Source organism: Acomys russatus, chromosome 10 (genome assembly GCF_903995435.1).
Source record: "Acomys russatus chromosome 10, mAcoRus1.1, whole genome shotgun sequence".
NCBI classification, from domain to species: Eukaryota; Metazoa; Chordata; class Mammalia; order Rodentia; family Muridae; genus Acomys; species Acomys russatus.
In genome coordinates this window covers 37,916,701-37,939,089 of record NC_067146.1, presented here as the reverse complement: position 1 = coordinate 37,939,089, position 22,389 = coordinate 37,916,701, and the positions used below count along the sequence as shown (strand labels likewise).

The following is a 22,389-nucleotide window of genomic DNA, read 5'->3' as shown; positions in this document are numbered from 1 at the left end:
GACAGGGTTTCTCTGTGTAACCTTGGCTGTCCTGGACTCACTTTATAGACCAGGCTGCACTCGCACTCACAGAGATCCACCTGATTCTTCCTCCCTGAATGCTGGGATTACAGGCTTGCACCACCACACAGGCTAACAGTAGTTTCTATTTACATGAGTTTAGAACTTCAGTTGCAAATTTTTTCTTCACTAAAAATTAAAATAATAATATAATTTCCCACAATTCCCCTCCTTCTCTTTGCTCCTTCCCATGTATCCTTCCTTTCCTTCCTTGCTCCTTCTTAAAACAGTGACCTCTTTTTCTTTGTTATTGTTTTACACACACACACACACACACATACACACAAACACACACCCTATGGCTAAATATATAAATACAATCGGCTCAGTCCTTTAATCTTACTTGTATGTGTATGATGTGGGGGTTGGCCACTTGGTGTTGGCTGACCAATTAGGGGCCTCATCCCTGGGGAAGACTCTCAGCATTCTCCAGTTGCCTGTTGTTAGTTGTTCATGGAACTCTCCCTTCCATATAGCATGTAATGATACTGCACTTCTTCAGGTCTTTATAAGGCAGCCACACTGCTAAGGTATCACGGATGAAATATCTCTATCATTTCTCAGAGTTACAATCTCACTGCAGATTTCCTAGTCCTCTGGCTCTTGCCATCTTTGGCCTCTTCTTTCTCAAGGTTGGCTGAGCCTTGGGTATGAGAGTCGCATTGTAGTTGTATCTATGGGAACTAAGTACCACTCAGTCACTTGTCTTCTGTGTTTGGACCAGTTGTGTTTTTCTGTATGTTGCAAAGAGACGCTCTGTTGTGTGATGAGAGCTGCATGTATCAGTGGGTATACACATAAATATTCAGAATAATGCTGTAGACATGGCACTGGTTCAGTAAATTGGTGGTAGCAGATTCTCTTCTAGGATCCATGACTTCACTAGTCCCAAGGGGCTGGCTCGGCTTTCAGTACCAGGATAGCGTCCCTCCTGTTGAGTGGGCCTTAAGTCCAGTTAGAGAGCTGCTGGTCACTACCAAGACATGAGTGCCACTATTGCACCCTTATGGTTATTGTGCCAGGCTGTTCATCATTGTCGTTCATAAGAATTATAATTGGGTATGATTATTGGGTGTTTTCCTCCCTTTGAAGCTTGCATAGCACCTTGAAGTACTTTGACTCAAGGAAGAGTCTTTCAAGTCTGACCCAGCTCAGTTTCTCTGGGCCTTGTTTACAAAGTGCAGGGCGTCTTTAGCAAGGGTGACTTACTTTCAGTCTCTAGGAGGGAACCAAACCAAGTGCAACAGCAATAGCCTATAGTGTTTGGGAGTATTGCACTCACTTTCCAGACTGGAAAGGTGGTTTCTCATGCCGGGAATCGAGTGTTATTGACATTGTCTACAGTTGTGATTTCTCATGTTGATTCCAAGTCCACATCTTTAGCCTGTGGAGCTCCAGATTCACATTTTTGTTGGCCTTGGATACACAACTCCAAGATCATTTCCTCCTGACTCTATCCGGTCAGTATAAATCCCTGTCTAAATGAATGTCACATCTATCTACTCATTCTCCAACTCAGAAATGCAGTGTCATTCATGAGTCCTTTCTCATCCATCCCAGATTCCAAATAGTCAGAAATCTCCTTCATGTAACCCTGCCATCACACATGAATTCATCTAGCAGTGCTGACGAGAAGTCTGAAGCCATTTGGTGCCCTGTTCTAGTTAGAATCCTGTGTTTCTTTTTTGAACAGTTTTAGAATATCCTTTGTCTGTGGTTCTGTGGTTTCACAGTGATGCGTCCCACTGTAGAGTTATTTTCATGCATTGTCTTAGAACTCAATAGGCCCTTTCACTGTGTGAAGTTATGTCCTGCCATTCCAGGAAATCTTGTTGAATCGTTTCTTTAATAATTTCCTCCTTCTCTTTTCCATTTGTTTTCTTTCTGGGACTCCCATTATTCAGATACTGAACTTCCTGGGTGGGACTGCACCTCTCTCATGTTTTAGTCTCTTCAGATTTCTAATGCCGTAATCTTGCTTTAATTTATGGAAGGTTTTTCTCATGACGTATATTTTAAATTTTCATCTGAATTGTTTTTTTTTTAATTGATAAGTTCAATATACAAGAGTTTGCTTTTACTTTTGGTCACCAAAAATTTGTAGCAAAACTTTAAAAGTTGTAGTATCTATGTCTTGTTTAGTGGCTATGATATAACATTTCAGTAGCTTTACATCTTTGAAGATAGAAATAATAGTGTTGCTTTCTTCCTCCTGCAAACTCTTTACTGCTTTTTAGTGGATTTTCTATACTTTGTCTTGGCCTCTATCTTTTTTATTAGGATACCCTACTCAAAGTTTGAAGATCCACAAATGCCTGCCAATATTTAGAAGAGGGGCAGTAAAATGGTACAAGAGCACCTGGTACCAGGTAGCTTGGTCTGCCATGGGATACACTGTGGAACTATCTACTGGCCAGGACCATGGGAGATGGGCAAGAAAGACAGGCAGCATTCTCAATCATCACCTAGAACTTCCAGTAGCTTCTTCCTTAGCCTAGCTAGTAGCTAGCATAAAGTCTCAAATCTTCTGAGGCTGATAATGCAGTTATTAGGCAGCTATTATTTTGTGTTTTAGCTTCGAAAATCATGTTGGTGTTTTATCTTCTGTGCATGAACTTTTAGCCCATGGAAAGCAGAATCAGGGTGATCACTCTAAGTTCAGCCTTGCCTGGTCTCCATACTAAGGTCCACACAAGCCAATGGCTACACAACGATATCCCATCCTGTAAAATAAGATAAAATAAAAAAAAAATCTAGTCATGATATATTTTTAATGAGTTTTGAAGAGGAATGTATGATACCGTGCATGCAGTCTGATATTTCTGAAAGAGCTAAAAAATATAAAACCTTTACCACATGGCTACCAAGCGCTTTCCACAGCATGAGAGTGCTGCAGAAAGCACTTTCTGTGAAAAGCCATTCTGCCCCAGGCACTCAGTGCGTCTGCACCTCCATCTTGGCTTGGACTTCCTGTTCTCCAGGACAGTGAGAAACAAATTCATAATATATATAAACTACATGCCTTATCATATTTTTATTATAGCTCAAACAGACTGAAAATAAGTGTTTTACCCAACACCTCCATTCCCAGTGATTTTTGTCTCTATTGAGATAAACTATTAGGCTTTTGCAATGCTTCTGTACCTCTGAAATTACTAGTATCTGACTAGTTTTAAGTGACCAGTTTGATTTCTGTGAGTCTTAATTTTCTTGCCTGTAAAACTGAACAACAAAAGATACCTCAGAAAGTGTTTGTGAGATTAGAGGCAGTGCCTTTGAGGGCCCAACATGTAGTAATGAGTTATGTCATAACTTAAAACCATTTAGTTCATTTATAAACACCAATCTGAGTAGAAAGTCGCCTCTTTCCAAAGTCGGTTGTGTGTCTTTCAATGTCACAAACATCTCCCTTATGTGAGAAGAGCAACGTGTAGTGTTACAATTTAGGAATTTTGATCCATTCGGTAAAATGTTGAAGTGTGACTAGTTCCTTAAATTCTCCTGTTATCCCACATAATAAGTGCAACTACATTTCAGGGATGGAGACGACATACATCTTGCTACAAACATGGCTTATTTCAACATGCCTTTTGGAAACTGAAAGTGTCTCAGTCTAAGACCGAAGCATATGTGATGGCCTTGGACACTTTCTCATGCTGTCTTTAGCTTCATCTATGTGCTACGTAGAGAGGATAATGCCTCTTAGAGTGTGATAGGTACCGGCTGAGATTAAAATAAAACGAGTCCATCAATTCTAACCATTGCTATGTATCAGTACCGTAGTTACATTTTAAAGTCATAAGTAGGAAGTCACTACAGTTTAGGCATATGACATGTGCGATGACACCATCGCTAATTATTTTATAGATACCTCTTCTGGATAGGCATGTGCATGAGGTTGAGTGGCCATATATCCTGGAAGAAGACACAGACCCAGGATGTTGTTGACAGCAGAGTTCTAGTCTTTCATTTAACTATTCTGAACAGGGCTTGTCTCTATTGATCAAAGGGCTTAAGGTTTTAGTTCTTGGAGGCGGCAGCTCCTGGCCACTTTCATGTTCATGTCTGACTTCAGTTACAGCATTGGCTACTGAGGCTTAGTCCTGATGGACCTGAGACGCTGAAGCAGACGATGCTCACACGTGAGAACTCTTAGCTAATGACACATCTGTATAACGCACACAAGGAACACCAAAGGATATGACTAAACAAATTGTATCTTTGTTATAAATAGTGGTAGGTATTTTCTCATATAAATTTCTGTCAGAGAAATTATTTTAACGATGAAAATTGGGGCTGATATGGCAAATTATAATCTTTAATGTATGTTTTGCTAATCTTTAATGTATGTTTTGATATGGACAGCATGTTACTTTCAATCCTATGCTGAGATAATTAATTTATATGTAATGTCACTTAGATGCTTTTAAAACTTTCTTCTTCTGTCAGCTATCTGCAAGTATACCATTTTACTTCCATCACTGGGAATTTTTTTGGAGGATGAAAAACCTCAGGACTACTTATAAAATAATTAGTGAAATGTAGTTCTCACTTTTGGATAAACTTGGGAGGTTGTGTGAGCAAGGAGTGATTTCTGAAAACATAAGAGGAATCTGAATAAGCTGTATGCAATTGATGGCTGGCAGGGTGAGGATGAGGAGGAAAGGTAGGGAAAGAAGAAACCACCATTTATAGGAGGCTGTATAACTGTTCTAGCTAAGTACATGAGCTTCTGTAACCCTCCGTGACCCTCCCTTTTCTGGTTTCAAGAGTCTTGTGATCATAGAAAGAAAGAAAGAAAGAAAGAAAGAAAGAAAGAAAGAAAGAAAGAAAGAAAGACAAAGATACAGAAAAGGAAAGGAAGGAAGGAAAGAAGGAAGGAAGGAAGGGAACTTTTATGAATCAATTCAGTCCATCAGTAAACAGATAAGAGAAAGCAGTAACAATTAAGCATTTTAAATCACATGTGCCGAATTCACCGATGGTTCATAGAAAAGTTATACAACTTAGCTAAGCTGTGTGTTCCTCCATTTCCTGAGTGAGTTCAGAAATGGATGAAATTTGATCCTAACAATAATTTATTAGAACAACACTTCAGAGTTCTTGGAGGATGTTTGATGCCATAAACTTCCACCACTTTAATAATTATGCTGATTGGATGTCAGCCTTGAAACTTTGGCAGTTTTCTGAAAATTCACAGTAACGAGTATATCTATTTTTCTATCTCAGTTATGCATGTCTTTGGCTTCCTTGTTTCATGCATTTCTTTTCTCTGATTCTATCTTTGCATATTGTAATGGGTCATCAAGACTGCTTCTGATGGCTCTTTGACCCTAATCAAATCCTGCATGTGCAGCTTACATGGGTTAGGCTTTCTTCTCTTCCCATCTACTGGCAGCATAGCAGCCCATTTCTTCTTACGCAGAAAGGATTTGTAATAAGACCCACAACACTTTATAACAAATGCAGTTTATGTCTAGAGTGACTAGAAATGACAGATGTTAAGTCACAGGTAATTTTGTCAGTGGATCTTTGCCTTTTTTTTTTTTTTTTAATCTATAAAACCCATCCTTTGTACCTTTTTTTCTTTTTTAAAAATTTTTAAAATTTTATTAATTTATTCTTGTGACATCTCAATGGTTATCCCATCCCTTGTATCCTCCCATTCCTCCCTCCCTCCCATTTTCCCCTTATTCCCCTCCAGCTTCACGTATTAGAGGGTCATCCACTTTTAGTGTGTAAGCTGAGGCTTGGGTAAAGTAATATCACTTGTAAATTTAGAATCAGATTTTTGGAGCTAAGAATGAGACTAGGGGTTATGTAGCTCAGGTCTTTACTTTTATAGGTAAGGAAGTAGGTATATTACTGTCTGAGGCTACACAGCCCTTGATGGAGCAAGGATGAAAACTCACGCATCCCTGGGGTTGTAGTCACTTCTTCAGGCCTACCACACTTGCACTGTTGGATTTGGCTGGGTCGACACTTGCAGGTTAGGGCCTGGATAAGCTTATCTCCTCGTTGGCAGATGTTGTTCTTTTTAGTTGGGCCACCACAAGCTATAACCTTGTGAACCAGGAGTGCAGACAGAGAGTTGGCGCAGATCCATCCTCCCACTGGAAATACATATGCAACGCAGATGCTGGACTGTAATCTTTGTGTCTCTGAACAAACAACAGGTCATTTCTTAGCCACAGCAATCCATTCTACACTCTTTGACAAGCAGTCACTCCTCTCTCTAGGCCACAATGTCCTGTGCTTTTCTCACAATAAGAGAAAGGCAGATGTAAAGAACCAGTTTCATACAGTTGAATCCTTGTGGCCAGTGAAATAGCTCAGTGAGGAGAGGAAGGCCTGGCAAGCAGAGTTCAATCCCGGCTCCCTCAAGATGGCATTCCAGAGCCGACTCTTGAGAGCTCTGCTCTGACCTTCATGTGTACTGTGGCTTGTACATGCTCACACATGTGCACACGCACACACACTTGAATATGTGCGCGCACACACGCACACACACGCTGGATGGAAGTACAAATATCTGAAAAGCACAAGGTTAATTGCTTCCTCTATTTTGTAGTTTTCGTGCATATTTTGCAGTGTAGAGCATATCTGAGAAAGGACGTACGTGAACATGGAGCAAACGCTGAAGGTTATTCACAACTTCCAGGCTTCGTTTGGCCTGTTCCCCAACACAACATCCACCTCCAGATGTGCTGTTCTAATTCCGTGGAGAGTTTTGCACTTGGGAGGGCTGAAAGTTTGTAGTCAAGCAGGGAAAAAGAAATAAATATCCATTAAGTTGCAAGTTAATATTTTTGCTATATATCAATGCATTTTGGGGGTCAAATACTCATATTCCGCTTTCAAGGATAAAGTACAGAACCCATAGTGTCTCCCATACACCCCTAACTTTTTCCTTTTGTTTCCAGAAATTTTGTTTCAAACAGAAATGTATACATTTTTGCATATTTTGCCATAGTTTAATATTAAATATGCTTTCTACTAACTCTAGACATACCCAGCAAGTTTACGATATTTAAAAAAATGGTTACATACAATAGCTTTATATGCATAGATGGTAAATTGGCTTTAAAAACTCGGAAATTACAAATACTGGAGCGATTAAAAGAAAGGATATTACACACATGCTTGTGCAGGTATGTGCACACATACATACGCAAAGCACAAACACTCAGGCAGGACACTGAGCCTGTGTGCTGTAGTCAAACCAGTCATTTCCAAAGTGAACAACAGCATGACCACAGACACTCTTTTTTTTTTTTTTTTTTTAATCAGTGACTATGTCTTCATCTTTGTTAACTGAAAGAAGCTATCAGTGTTTGGATCTCTCTCTCTCTCTCTCTCTCTCTCTCTCTCTCTCTCTCTCTCTCTCTCTCTCTCTCTCCAGTTGTAACTGCTAAGTTTCTAATCGATCTGAGGAAGTGGTAAATGTCAAAACTTTTTTTCCTGTATGAGGCCACACTTGGTGCTTTGTGTATTTATCGAGAATATGGTTGTCAGGATTCAACAGCCCTGAGTTTAAGTTCTCTTGACTTTCCTCATGAATTCCTGGCTCACTCCTCCGCTGGGGGCCTGGCTTGACTAGCTAGCTGTCTTTATCAGTGGCAATCTACCAAAACCCCAGTAATGTGCTCAGCACAGGGCGGAACAAATCAGTGTTCTACCTCACAATTTAAGGAAGGCAGGGGGCTAGTTTTTTGTTTTAAGATAAAAATCTTTTGACAAAACACAAACTCCCCAAAACTTCCTTTAAACCAAACAGCATTGTCACACCCACAAAAACTCCTGTTACTTACACAGCCAGATGACTCAAGATTACTAACGTTTCTATTCATAAGAACTTTGCTGGCCAGTAATCAGTACACCAGGCCTTCCCCCATCTTCCTTCACTCTCCCCTGGGAGACTGACGTGGAGTATCACGTTTATTAGAAAAAAGACTGTGTTTTCTGCCGAAACTGTTTGTTCCTGGGTTTTTAGAAAAAGCTTCGCTTAGTCTCTTTTCAACTTCATTTGCCTAAGTGGTGAAAGGTAGTGAGGGTGTTTTTTAGCCTCTAAGTCTTCCAGTTCGAAAAAAGGTATTTGTAAAAATAGGTTGTAAGTTAGACGAAGGGCTGAGTACACTGTTTACTAACAAATGGGACACTCCCCGGAGGAATCACCTACAGTGACATTCCTGTCACTGGGAGTTGGGGGAGGGGGGGCATTTTCAGCTGTTGCATTTGACCCCAATGAAAATGGACCCTCTCCTTGCCTTTGGAACACTCATTTTCTCTGTAAATTCAAACCAATCAAGCAAGCCTAGAAAATCTCTAAGCCCGAACGCGTCCCCTAGGCCCTCGTACTCCGAGGTCCAACACGACACTCTGTAACCTTTTATGAGTCGGGGACCACAGGGACCGCAGCGCACCTGGCGGGCTGGGTCAGTACGGAACCCAGCTCCGGCCATCAGGCCCAGGGCGACGGTCCTGGAGAGCGTGGGAGGAACGCGGGCGGCCGGGAGGGGGCGCCGCCCGGGCGCGGCGGGTCCGGGAGGGCGGCGGAGGCCTCCGAGTCGGAGTCGGAGCGCGGAGCGGGGTCGCGCCGGGGTCTCCGCGCGCCCAGGCCTCCGGCGAAGCGAGCCCCGGGCTCTGCGTGCAGCCCCCGCGCCTGGGGCTGGGAACTTGTCCCGCGCGCCTCGCCCGCAGCCGCCCGCGCCTCCTCAGCCTCGCCAACCCCTCGCCGGCCGCGGCCGCGCGGCACTCGCTTACAAAGGAGGGAAAATGCGGCGGGCGGCGGTGCAGCGCGGGGGCCCCCGGGTGGCGGGGATCGTGGCCGCCCCCGGCACCACGTAAGACGCCCCCGCGCGCCCAGCCTCGGCCCAGGCCCGAGCCCCGCAGCCACCCGAGCGCTGCGCGTCGCCAGCGGCCCGCGAGGAGGCGGAGGAGCAAGCTGGACGAGGCGCCGCCTTCCCCGCGCCGCGCGCCCTCGCCGTTGTCTGTGCTGCGCTGGACCAGTTTCGCGAAGTTGCCCGGGCCCTGCGCCGCACAGATGTGCGACCTCATTGAGCCGCAGCCGGCCGAGAAGATCGGCAAGATGAAGAAGTTGAGGAGAACTTTGTCAGAGAGTTTCAGTCGCATCGGTGAGTGTGGTCCCCTGTCCCCCATACCCTGCGGGCTATCCCCGCGCTCGCTCCTTCGTCCCCGCGCCCCCGCCGTGTTCAGGGCACCAGCCTGGCAGCTGCTACCTCGGCATGGGCTGCGGACCAAGGATGGAGGAGACGTCGCTGGGGACTCCGGGGAGGGTAGGGACCAGCGGGAGGGCCACCCCTCTCCCCCAGGATCTGGGCTTCATTTGTGGACTGTCTCAAACCTTCAATTTGGGTTCCTCCTCCCCTCCAATAGTATCTTTTGCGCCCGCAGTGGACCTGCGAGGGGACACCCGGCTCCTACCACCATCGGGGCTCTGAGGTCACCAAGGTTACTTATTTTTAAAGTGCTTTGGTATTAAATGTTTAACTGATAATTTAGTTTTGGGAATTGTTGAAACGTCGATGTGTGCCTGATGTTGTTTAACGTAGTCAATCCAAGGGAAGTGGGACAGATACCTTGGGACCTTTTGTTCCGTACTTCGGGTCCTATAAATGGATTTTTGGGTGTTCAGTTTGTAGGTCTCTGAACCTTCCAGCTGCTGTGGAGAAATGTGAGCGGGGAAGTTGTGGGGACATTTATGAATAAGTCTCTTGAACTTGCCCATTAGTACAGTTCAGAGGCTATTGTCTTCTTTAAAAATTCACCAACTCAGCAAAGAAAAACAACAAAGATCAGGGAATGTTTAGGATACTGAAAAGACAAATCCATCTTATAGGCTTCAGCAGGATGACAGCTGTGTCATGTGGCATGGGTTTGTTAAAGCTTTAGTGATAGTGGCAGAGAGTGCCTGTTAACCTGGAGGCAAAGCTGCCTCCTAAATGGTCCTAACTTTCTTTGATACAGGTAGCTGAGCAAAGCAAAGGGATTCCTACAAGCTCTCAAACCAACCCGTCACAGTGTCCAAGCACACCCTCTGGCCTTTGTTTCACCTGTTATCATGTTAACGAAAGTTAATTAATTAATCATAAACAAGCAAATTCCTTAAAATAAAACCCTGATGTGCCAGTGAGTGTCAGCAGTCTGTTTCTTAGTTCATTGTCCATACATAACACACTGTCTTCAAGTGAGAGAAAACATGGATAAACATTCGGTCCAGCTTACTGTTATTATTATTGTTATTTGGTCAATATTGTTTTTGACATTTTGCTTTACCTGACAACACTATAAGTTATGTGCAGAAGCCAAATTAGTCCGGCTTTACTTGCGGGTGTTCACAATTTACTTATTGAATGTGCACAGACTCACTTTTCTGAGTTAGGCTTCTGAGCGTGGAACCCTACATAAACAAATGAAGTCTGAAGCCAAGAGGAGTGTGAGAGAGAGGTGTGGAGTCCCGTGCATTATTAACAAGGGTGTTTTCAGTGCTGGACCTAACACGCCACCCTGGCGGGTTCTGGAGTCCGTTAGGGCCTGTTCTAAAGCACATTAGCTAGACATTTACTAATGCTAATGATTCCGTTGGAGCCCCTCCAGTTTTGTGTTAAATAATTCATCGCAGTTGAGTCTCAGTAAGAAACCAAGGGCATTAATATAAGAATCCTATATGTTTAAATACTTTCAGGGCCTGATGGCCAATCAGGAAAATTTGGGTGAACTGCAATGTTGGCAAATAGGCGCTATAGTTAATCGGGCTTGCTAGGTTATTGAGATTTAGTCTAAGCCTCCTCACAAATGCCGTGTGTGATCATGTGGCTTTTACATCCATCCTCTAGGAAATAGTTCAGCCCAGTAAAGAAAGCTGGTCACTTCTTGTACTGGAAGAGGACTGTGACCCACAAGAGTGGGTCTTACTGGGGTATATTGTGAATGAAAATATTGACATTTTAAAAGTGATTTTTGTTGTCTACGCACCAAACCCAGGATCTTTATTAGAAGCAGAAACACTGAAAAACATCTTTCGTCTCTGCTTTTCTTCATGCTCAGAGGCAGGGAACTCATTTTGATGACTGAAGGCTTTTTTGGGTGCGTTGTTGGGGGGGGGGGGGAGCGAGCGAGAGGCAATGGAATGGGATTTTTCTATGGGTTCGTATAGTTCGTAAGCAAAGCATGTGGTCTGTGTGTCTGATGGGATTCCTACTGTTGCCAGTCCCTGGCCTAGTGACCTTGAATAGATTATTCAACTTTTCTGAGTCTCAGGTTTTTTTTTAATGTATCATTTTTTAAAAAGTCGTTTGATGGCACTTGGTGAAATGACGATGCAGTGTCTTATGTAGCAAACGATGTGGACTCAATAAGTGTTTGCAATGTGTTGTCATTATTAGGGATTAGGTCACATTGATATGACTTTATTATTATAGAAAGCAAGAAAAAGAGAAGTGGGTACAGATTTGTAATAGAGCTTCCTGAAAACAAGGATTAGGAATTGGACAGTTCTGGGCCAGGTACTCTCTTTTCCTGTGTATCTTGGACAACCAGTAATTCCCTTCACTCCTGTATCCTCATATACACATCTTTGTATGTTGTTGTGGGGATTAAGGGAGATGGAATAACATTATCTGGTACATCTTCTGTCACATGGTGAAGATCAGTGTTAGAAGCTCTTGCAAGTCCTGATCTCTGTTGTCCCCTCTTCTCCGCTTTCCTTCATTGAAAGGTGGAAAGCTAGATGGTTTCTTCCTGCTGAACAGCCAGTGTTACCGTGTCATCCACTGCCTGGTCACCGAGGGCCTTTTAAATGTACATACTGGCTTTCTTTTCTTTTCTTAGCACCGTTCAGGTGTAGCTTTGTTATGTGGTGAAATGTCCAATATTATTGTTCAGCCATAAGAAATCACTAATTATTTACTTAGAAAATGATGGCAGTTCACACATGCATGTGGCATGCAATCCATGGTTGTTGTTAGCAGTGACTCCGAACACAAAAGGTAGGAATGTTTCATCGATCATGCTGGCTTCGTCATCATCCATCTCAACATAACTGATCTGAGATTACTACATTACAAAAGGTCAGATTCAACATGTTGGGTTTCAGGCCCCAGGGCTCTAATTTATGACATCTGCTAGGGAGTGACTACAGTAGAGCCTTGGTTCCATTGTAAGATGAGTGTAGTTGAATTCTAAAGTCAACCATCCATTCCCATAGTGAGTATTTCTGGTTTCCTGCTGGTCACCTTTCTTGTGTTATAGCTGGTTCCCTCCCCTTCCCCACTCAAAACTTCCAGGCTGACTAAGGCAAATAAGAACTTTGAATGCCAGGTTGCTTGAATGCACCACAACCCATTTCTTTCCCCTGTGTCTTCCAGGCAGGTTTGTTCAGATGGAGACTGTGAAGTGTGATTGGGATTGGGATCCTACCAACATTCCCTCACACCTGATGGGAGTCTTTCCTAGAGAAAGGAAGTTTACGCTTGATATTTGAGATGGATCCATGTCTACCATTTCTGTAAAGGAAGTGGCTAGGGAAAAGAGGACGCTGTGGTTAGGGTGGATTCCTGTGGGTTTCTTGCCTTCTGCTGTAGGTAGGTAGGTGTGTGTTTCTAAAGTTGGTTGTCATTGGTGAGCCATTCTGTGAAGGAAGAGAAATGTAAAGCGAAGGTTTAACTATTTTAAACCAGCACAGTTTAAGTATTGTGCCATATTCTTTTCCGAAGCAGCTCCGAAAGATTTTAATTTGGGCTGGGGGTATAACTCAGTGGGGAGAGCTGGTGCAGTATGCGTGAGGCCCAGAGCTCTGTCCAAGCATGGGTGGGGGGAGGGGGGAGGGGAGAGGAGGGGGCAGTGAAGAAGACGGAGTGGATATTATGGTAATGGACTTTGTGGTTATGGTTCTTAAATAAAGATATGTATGTTTTTCATTTGCCACAACTCTAGTGTATATCAAAATATGAGGTTCCCTCTTTGCCACTGAGGTAGGGCTCATTAATGTCACACGTTACCGTGTATCTTGTGGTGTTGGAAACTGTACTGGCACTAAGAGTTAGTGAGCAATGTGGCTGGCTGGAAGGCATTGTCGGTCCAAAGTGCCACATTCGGTGACGAAAATTAGTAGCGAACTTGCCATTGGAGAACACAGCAGGATCTTGCCCCTGTGCTTTTAGGAGCTGTGTCTGCACTGAGGACCACATAGACTCTCTGATCATATTAAACGACTTAATATCTATCCTTTTGTTAAGCCAGAGTAGCACAATCGGCCTGTTGTCCCATGACATCCTTGAGGACAATTGTGGTTTTACATTTACATAAATGATTAATGACAATCAGGGTACATAATCAATAACAAGATGTTGTGTGCATGTTTAGGTCAGAGTTTATTCATCGGTGACCTGATAGCTATCTGGCTAGGACACCTTTAATTGGCCTTTGTTATACTACCAACTGCTTTTTAGGGCTGGGATGGAATATTTAGAGGAAACCTTGTCAGGTATCAATCTAACAATGAAAGGTATCTGTTGAGTACTAGACTTTGTAGTCCACTCTGTTCTTCCATATGGTACGCAGGGCCCAAGTGTATTATCATGCAGAGGAGAGAATCTGCCTTCCTTTACTACTTAGCAGATGCACCTAGAATTTTTTTTCTTCGCCCCTCCCCCTTTTCTGGCTAATCTCAATTAGGATGTGGGAAACTGTCAGCACTAAGAAGGCAAGGAAGAGTGGGCCAGTAGGAATAGTTGAGAGCCTCCCCACCGACCCCACCTCGTTCATTCCTCAACTTCATCCCATGCTTTGAGTCCCCAGTGGGCCAGCATCAGCTGTCGTGCAGCTTTGCTTACGAAAACAAATACCTAACCTTCCCGTACTTGTGTAGTGTCCACAGAAGATAAAATATTTTTAAAACTGTGTCTTCTGAGTCACAAGTTTTGCAAGGCTATCCTGGCTGTGGCTCATTCACACTTGCTAACTGATTGACAGATAAAGCTGTAATTATGTGCTCATACTCTCGTTTGTATTTGAAGTCAGTGCTAGTCTAAAAAAAATATTTTTTTTAAAAGGTGGAGAAACTTGTTTATATTATTATGTCACTAATGTTTTGTAATAACCTTGCCAGGCAAGCATATTAGCTAAAAGACAAACCATTGTTGACCAGGCTGGAGAATTTCGAGATTAGAAGTTAAATTTTAGTGAAAATTGTTTCAGTAGGACGCAACTAGGATCTTCTATCTTTTTTTTTCAGAGTTAGCATAAATGAACAGTGCTGTTGTGAAAATGTACATGTGATTGATTTCAGGAGCAGCCGTTGAGGCTGGTGCATGACTGTCTTTTACTTTTCCATTTGGGCAACTTTTTCTCTAACGAAGAAAGTGGACAGTCTGTTATGGATCAGTGTCTTAGGCTAAAAGGAAAGACTAAAAACTAACTGATAAGCATTTTATCCTCTTCAGCTAGCCTACACTCTGTTAGCCCACCACCACAGCACTTTTTTTTTTTTTTTTTAGAAAGATAAACTTACAATCTGAGACACAGAGAAAACCTTTTCAAGATTGCTAGAAAGGCAGGTGTGATAGCTCAAGCCATCCTTTGGGAAGCTGAAGCAGGAGGATTACTGCTAGTTCCAGGACAGACTGGGTTAAAGAGTAAGACTTTGTCTCCAAAACCACAGCACAGCACAGCACAGCACAGCACAGCACAGCACAGCACAATACATCATAATACCATATACTAGAGGATATACATTTTTACTTAGGAGTTTCTGCTTGGGCTTGTTAATTTCTCAGAACTTAATTGCCAGAATAATTTGCTTTTCATTGCTTTTATCAGAGCCACAACCTTTCAAGCAACAGATACCCCCACAGCTTTCCATCCAGGCTCTCACTGTCTAGGATAGGCCTGTACATACCTAGGCAGGTTTTGATTTTTCAAGACAGGGTTTTTCTATGTAGCCTTGGCTGTCCTGGACTCGCTTTGTAGACCAGGCTGGCCTCGAACTCAGAGCTATCTACCTGCCTCTGCCTCCCGACAGCTGAGATTAAAGGTGTGTGCCACCATGCCTTGCTTTTAGGCAGGATTTTGTAGAGTTGAAAGATTTCTGCAACTAGTAGCTTCAGATAAATTAGCTATTTAGCTATTTAGTTTACTATGTAACACCGTAAGTAACCAGAATTTAATGAACTGATGTTTGACAGCTACCAGAAACATTCGTCTCTTTTCCTTTCTTTTTTAAAAAAATTTATTTATTTATTTATTCATTTATTTATTTATACAGTGGTCTATATGTACACCTGCAGGCCAGGAGAGGGCATCAGATCACAGTATAGATAGTTGTGAGCCACCATGTGGTTGATGGTAATTGAACTCAGGACCTCTGAAAGAGCAGTCAGTGCTTTTAACCGCTGAGCCATCTCTCCAGGCCCCTCTCTTTCTCTTTAGAGTGAGATAAAATTCCATTTCCAAGGTTAAGTGTATTTACGATAAATCTGAGGTATTTGTTATTTCCTATGAAACATATCGAATGTGTTTTCTTTGGAAACAGTTGACTATAAAATTCATCATGTTAAAGTGTTTGAGTTATGTCTCTTATTCTACGCCGTGCTTATTTGATAATGCTTAGTCTTTTATTACCATGCTTAAACTTTCACGAGAACTAAACCATCACTTAGACACTATGCAGAATGTTTGTCATCCTAACAAGTGGCTTGGGAGGGCCACAAACCACACAGGAGGAAACACCAGGTGTTTGAGAGGTAACTTGCGATTGCTTTGTGTTCCTTTTTTACTTCCATTAAAACACATTCAGCTGAAGAGGAGGTGGTGAAAGCTGCTCATGCTTTTCCTCCCTATTTTCAAGAATGCTTCATTTGCATATTTATGAACAGTCTTCCACAGAGATGCATACTGTGCTGTTCTCACTCTCATTTGCAGTTTTTGTATTTTGGACCCCGACATTGTTATTCAGGTTGCAGTACAGTTTTGCCTTCTGAGATGAAAACACTGTATTCCCCCCCCCCCCCACCCACTTTCTGTTTTCTAGAACTTAGATAGTTGGCCTCTTCGGGATGCTTCACAGTAACTCTTTTCTTTCTCTTTTTTTCTTTTCTAGCTCTGAAGAAAGATGACACCACCTTTGATGAGGTAGGCTAAATTTCTTCTTCTGACATAAAGGTTTATTTATTTACTGGGTAAATAAGGAGAGTCTGTAGGTGCTGACTTTGTGCTTAAAAACAAAACAAAACAAAAAATTGTTAAGAAACAAGTAAGAAGACCCCGACAAGAAACAAGAGATGGCATTTATTTATGTAGTTACCCCATGTTAGTCTTCAATTTCAATAGTCATTTAAGTGAGCTTTGTAGTAATCATCAGAAATGTGTCTTTGAATCAATAAACAAGAGACACATGTGGGCCTTTGTGTTGTCTTCTTGCTGAGGGGCAGAGCTTGAGAAGCCCACTGTGATGCGCATGTGTGGGGCAAGTCCAGAGCTGTTGATGAATTAGACAGCAAGGCTCCTTTGCAGACCCTGATGAATCCAGGGTGTGTTGTGTTAACGCCATGGGTTGTCTGCAAGGCTCCCAAAGGAGAAGGTGACTTTTTCTGTTCTAGTTTCCCTGTTCTTTGCGGATCAGATGGATCTCTATTCACTTGCTAGGAAGTAGACAAAGAAGGCCTAAGTTCATAAGTAACAAAGCATTCTGAATTGATTTTAAAATTGTACTTCCCTGAGATTTTGTTACTGTTTTCAGGGTGTTACACACAGAAGCGTTTCATTGTAGCCATGTAAAGCCAGTTCCTGTGGATGTTGTGAACCTGCTCTGTGTGTGCAGTGTATGTAGTTACATGTAAACAGAGGTGTTTTCTACATCTAGTGCTTACCCCACAGCCTAATGAACGCAGAAAGTAGCTGGCTTTGATTGTTAATGCTCTCAGATTCCGTGAAAGATGCTACCACTCCTCCCTCCACTGCAGCGAGGAAAGGGCACATGTGCTCAATGGAATGTCCCTTTGGCCATGTGCTGGCCCTGTTTCACAGGGAAGGCCATTCAGAGCAAGCCTGTAGGCTGGGATTTCTGGATGAGGCCAGTGCCATTTGGCTCTCATGGTCGGCTGCTTCATCGCAGCACCTGTTCCGACTTTCCCAGTCCGAGCTCTGTAAAGCTGTGTCGCTGGACTCCAAGGCAGCTCTCCCAGACATCCAGAACAGCCAGGAGGATGTTCCTGTAACTTCCTCTTAAGTATACTTCCTTTATCCTGAAGGAGTAGAAGAAAATTTCCTTTTCCATCCTTAGTATCCTTAGTAGGTAATACTGGGATTTCCTCCAAACCTGTATTTCTGGAATTTCTACTGTTTTGTTACTGAGATATCTGTTTGCAAGAGAGATTTTTTTTTTTTTTCTTTTTTGAGAAAGCAGAATGAGAATATTGGGCACCTTTTCTTTCTTTATAAAGAAAAATCTCCCCTATAATTATGGAAGTAATTTAACCTCACATAAAGAGAGACTTAAAGAAAGGGAGGAAGGTAAAACTCTTCAGTTGTGTTACCCAGATATAGCCACTGCTGACTATTCTTGCTTCTTTCTTCAAGTTTTAAAACCCTAACCCATCATTATACCACGCTTCTCCTTTAAGCCATGGCACATTTCACCGTGCCTTCATAGGTTCTTCCTGGTCATTATAAGGAATTAAAAAACCCCAAACAAACAAAACTCACCTCTTTTCTTACCTGTGCACCACTGTTGTGTGTGTGCTAGTCTGTCTCATACACTTGTCTAAGCAAGCATGTAAAACTGAGGGGCTGGGGCAGAGCGGTGGGTAAACAGTATATACGGAGGCCACAGGCTGGCAAGTGCTCCTTGAGTCTTCCAAAACCTCTGTAGAACCATATGGGTCTGGGGCTTGCCATTTCCAATAGTGATCAATTTCACAAAAATTCACAGAATCATCACCAGCTCACACCCAGTATTTTCCTTCTTCCATGGCACAGAGAGGTTTTTTCTTTTTTTCTTTCTTTCTTTCTTCTTTTTGATATTGTAAATCAGAAAGTCACGGACTGGTAGATCTAGAAGAATGGCAGAAACTACCATTTCCCCACCCCAGCATTTCACAGAGGAGCACATTAAGATGCGGAAGGCCAGAGTAATTTTCAGCTAGTTAAAGAAAACATGAGGTCATGATCTGAGGAGTGGCAGCAGGGCAGGCCTGCCTGCGGGTAAATGCTAATGCATCTACCCTCAATTGGGCAACTGCTCCTCGTTCCACAGGTCTGAAAAATGGTAATGTCCTCCTTTTTAGGTGGCTTGAGTGGATGAAATAGATTAGTGTATATAAAGCTTTTAGAATAATATCTGGCATCCTAGAAGAGTGTGTATTATTATCTCCGTTGTATCACCAACACTGTCTTCATTGATCTGTGCTCTCTAGTTGGAAGGATGATGGAATAATTCAATTAGAAATTAAGGCTATAGAGGAGATTTAATTTCATATATACCTCTAAAATTTCATATAAGGCTTTGCGTAATGATTTGTACATTAAGACGGTGAAAATGTTATCTAAAATCCACCATTTTCATCCTCCACAAGGGGATGCCACATTCACTCTTGTTAACCCTTGGGCACACTGCATGTGGTTAACATTTAATAACTGACTGTTACATATGAGCAAACTGTTTCAGGGATCAGAGAGAGGGATGAGCTAAGAGAAGGCAGCATGGCATGGCTTCCCGTTGACCACTTCTCAGCTACTCAGGCAAGTTGTTAACATACTCAGTGCTGGATTTCTCATTTAGCAGTCAACCCATCAGACTATGCTCTTCAAGATGCTTTGGGCTCCAGTGTAGGATGCCAAGTAGCACAGTTATCTCACATAAAATTAAAGTCTTAGCAGGGTCTCAGAGAAACACTAGGTAGGTGCTTATATAAATGGGAAGTAACAGTTTTTTGAGGATTATTCTCAGACTGTCCTTGTAGATGTTATCTTGAGTGTGTGGTTTTCTCACTTCCTCCCCTGGTGTTAGAATCTGGTCTCTACAGTCTCTTGGAATTCACTTCAGACTGGAGTCTTCCGGCTTGAGGGCTGGGTCAGTTTCTTGGTTATGCAGCAAGGTGTGGCAGCTCTCTCCTTACTCTGAGTTTGTGAGCTTTAGGCTCCTTATCGCAGGGAGCTGCCTGAGGGAGCCTGGGCTGGAATGTGAGTGCTATGCCGTCATTTGTTTGAAGATTCATTTCAGATGTGTGTAAATGTTTGACCTTGAACAGAGTGGGAAAAATATGCATTAGTTATTTATTTACTCTTTGACTGTAATACTCTGCTGATTTATAAAACAGCATGAGATTGCAGGAACTATGTGAAGTTGATCTCGTGTGTGTGTGTGTGTGTGTGTGTGTGTGTGTGTGTGTGTGTGTGTGTGTTCATGTGACCAGTTTGCAAGTAAGTATGGAGACCCTCAGGCATTTACAGTGTTAGTGGATGCTGGTGAAACCCCTCATGCTTGGAGACAGAGAATCTTAAGGACGATCATCAGCCCTTCATTCATTGTGCATTTATTTAGACCCTGACTTAAATGGTAGCCAGTTCATGATCTGTGGGCTGAATCTTTAAGTTTTGGGTGGACTAATCAGTTTTAGGATTTCCAACCCCCCTCCCAGTTTTAAACTTACTTCTACAACCAACTGAAGCTTAGATCCTCAGGGTTTGATGTAACACTTGGCTAAAATGAAGGAAGCAAATAGGCAAATGCTGGGCAACAAACCAACTAGATAGAAGGTAAAAGAAAGTTGTTTTCTTTCTCCATTGTTTTTATTGGGCATGGTGGAAGCACGGTGATGACCTCACCACTCAGTGTCTGAGATTCTCTAGAACTTTCTGAATGTCTCTGTGGCCACCTTCTTCCTTAGGCAGGAAACCTACACCATGCCTTTATACTGAATCTCAGTTTTTTATTTAACTTAAAAAAAATAGTTATGATGCCTAATATATAAGTGATGAGAGAACACAGTTATTCACCAATGTAAAACTACCACATATGAAGTCCTTTGAACACTGGAGACAGAAGCTCTAGTAAGTGTAAATGCATACATATAGAAAGGATTAGAAACCTCTGAAGTTACAGCAATCCAAGAGTTGTTATTGGTTAAATGAGAACTTAAATTATATAGTTCTGTTTTGTGCTGTTAAAAGGAGCCCAGATGAGGAACTAGAATAAAATGTTGACTCTCCTTGACTTTTTAGTAAGAAGTACAAAACTTTAGCGTTTGAAACAAATCTTGGGAATGTCAAGGGTTTCGTTTGAGCATGGCATGCACATTGAGATAATTCAGCATTTATTTTTATGGTGAAAAAAAAAAAAAAGCCCCATACTGTATGAGCTTTCTAGGCATACCTGCTGTTGTCATGTTTGTAACTTCAAAGGTGCTCCCTGGACTTATTTTGATGTTTTCCGTTGATTTCACTCTTGAAATCCTAGGGGAATGTATACAAAATACATTTTTAAAATGTCATTAAAAAATCTCATCTGTGAGTAGTCAGAGGTAAGTTTTAGAGGTCAACTTACATTATATGCTTACTGTAATAATTCCTGCAGATAGATGGGGACAGTGTACACTCGTTTTAGCTTCCGGTCTAGAGCATGGCTCTGTTACTCCTTTTATTTTGTTTTTGTTTTTTGTTTTTCGAGACAGGGCTTCTCTGTGTAGCTTTAACTGTCTTGGACAGTTTTGCTTTGTAGACCAGGCTGGCCTCGAACTCACAGAGATCCACCTGCCTCTGCCTCCCGAGTGCTGGGATTAAAGGTGTGCGCCACCACCCGGCTCCTGTTACTTATATAATGATGTAACACTTGAAATCACAAATGCTGCAGTGATTGACTTTATGAGAACACTGGGCTGGGGTGCAGGGATGTTCCTCGACCCTGTTTTCCAACCATTGTAATTGTCTTTCTCGTGGCCTCTCAGTGTCTGTGGGTGTATTCATGGTGTCCAGCAGGATTCCCTCACTTCTGCGCCCCACCTCCAGCCCATCTCTCCCTCACCCAGTTTCTAAAGGGAAGTAGGCCAGTCCTTCCTTTTCTTTTATTAAAAAAATATTTTATTAATTTATTCATATTACATCTCAATTGTTATCCCATCCCTTGTATCCTCCCATTCCTTCCTCCCTCCCGCTTTCCCCCTACTCCCCTCCCCTATGACTGTGACTGACATGTCTTTGTCCACCTGCCCCACTGCCCTGGCCCTGCCCTTTGTCCTTCTTTCTCCGTACGCTGGGCATATCTCTCTCCTGTCAGTGCCCTCAGTGGTATATCCCTTTGCACATCGTTTGGAATCTCTGTCAGCCTGGATTTTGACTTGTCATCTTCTCCTCTCATCTAGTGGCTGCTAGGAGCTACTTGGGGGAAAAAAATCCCTTTGCAAGTAAAGTTACCAGTTCAGGCGGTTGCTGAAACCTAAAGCACCTGAAGAGCCCTTCTGTTGTCACCGGCCTGTGTGTTGCTGAGCCCTTCTGCTCCTTGTCCCTAGTACATGGCTTTTGCTCTATATGCGTTTCCTAGGGCTCTCCGAGCAAAGGGCCGCAGACTAGGTGTCTTCAACAACACTCATCTCTGGAGATCAGAAGTCTGAAATCACAAGTCTGAAATCAAGCTGAGCGAGAAGGCCTTCTCCCCAGTCCCCTCTCCTTGGCTTGTAGATGCTGGCTTCTTCCTGCTTCTTTAAGTCATCTGCCCTCAATATGTGTCTGTTTATCCCTTCCTCTCCCTCCATCCCTGCACAGGGACTTACTATGTAGCCAACACTATCCTTGGACTCAGGATCCCTCCTACCTCTGCACAGCAAGTGTTGGGATTCGTTTCCTTCTTTTTATCTGGGCATCTTTCAGGCTTGATCCGGTGCTCACCCTGCTCCTCTATAACCTCCTCTATTAATTTATTATATTTACAACAATCTTTTTTCCTCCTTCTTAAATGCAATCACTTCAGGAAGAATCAGAGTTAAAACTTAGACATGTGAGATTTTTTTTGTGGACACTACGCCCACCGTTTCTTAAAGCACTCAGTCTTTTAGGCTTTCACTTCTTTTTTAATTTAATTTTATTTTATTGATTTATTCATATTACATCTCAGTTGTTATCCCATCCCTTGTATCCTCCCATTCCTCCCTCCCTTCCATTTTCCCCTTACTCCCTTCCCCTATGACTGTGACTGAGGGGGACCTCTTCCCCCTGTATATGCTCATAGGGTATCTATTTGACCACGTCCCCTGGATGGGGAGGCCTGGTGGCACTCAGAGGAAGGATAGCAGGCTACCAAGAAGAGACTTGGTACCCTAG

General features: G+C 42.7%; 1 protein-coding gene across 1 annotated transcript in view; it reads left to right on the top strand.

The window, feature by feature from the left end:
• The first annotated feature begins 8,978 nt into the window (after positions 1 to 8,978).
• The window catches only part of Cdk14 (cyclin dependent kinase 14), a 539,697-nt gene continuing 526,286 nt past the window's right edge, over positions 8,979 to 22,389 (top strand). Inside the window, exons 1-2 of the mRNA XM_051152013.1 lie at positions 8,979 to 9,194; positions 16,178 to 16,209. Of these exons, the coding sequence (XP_051007970.1) occupies positions 9,104 to 9,194; positions 16,178 to 16,209 (123 nt within the window). The 5' untranslated portion in view covers positions 8,979 to 9,103. The remainder of the gene's footprint in view (positions 9,195 to 16,177; positions 16,210 to 22,389) is intronic.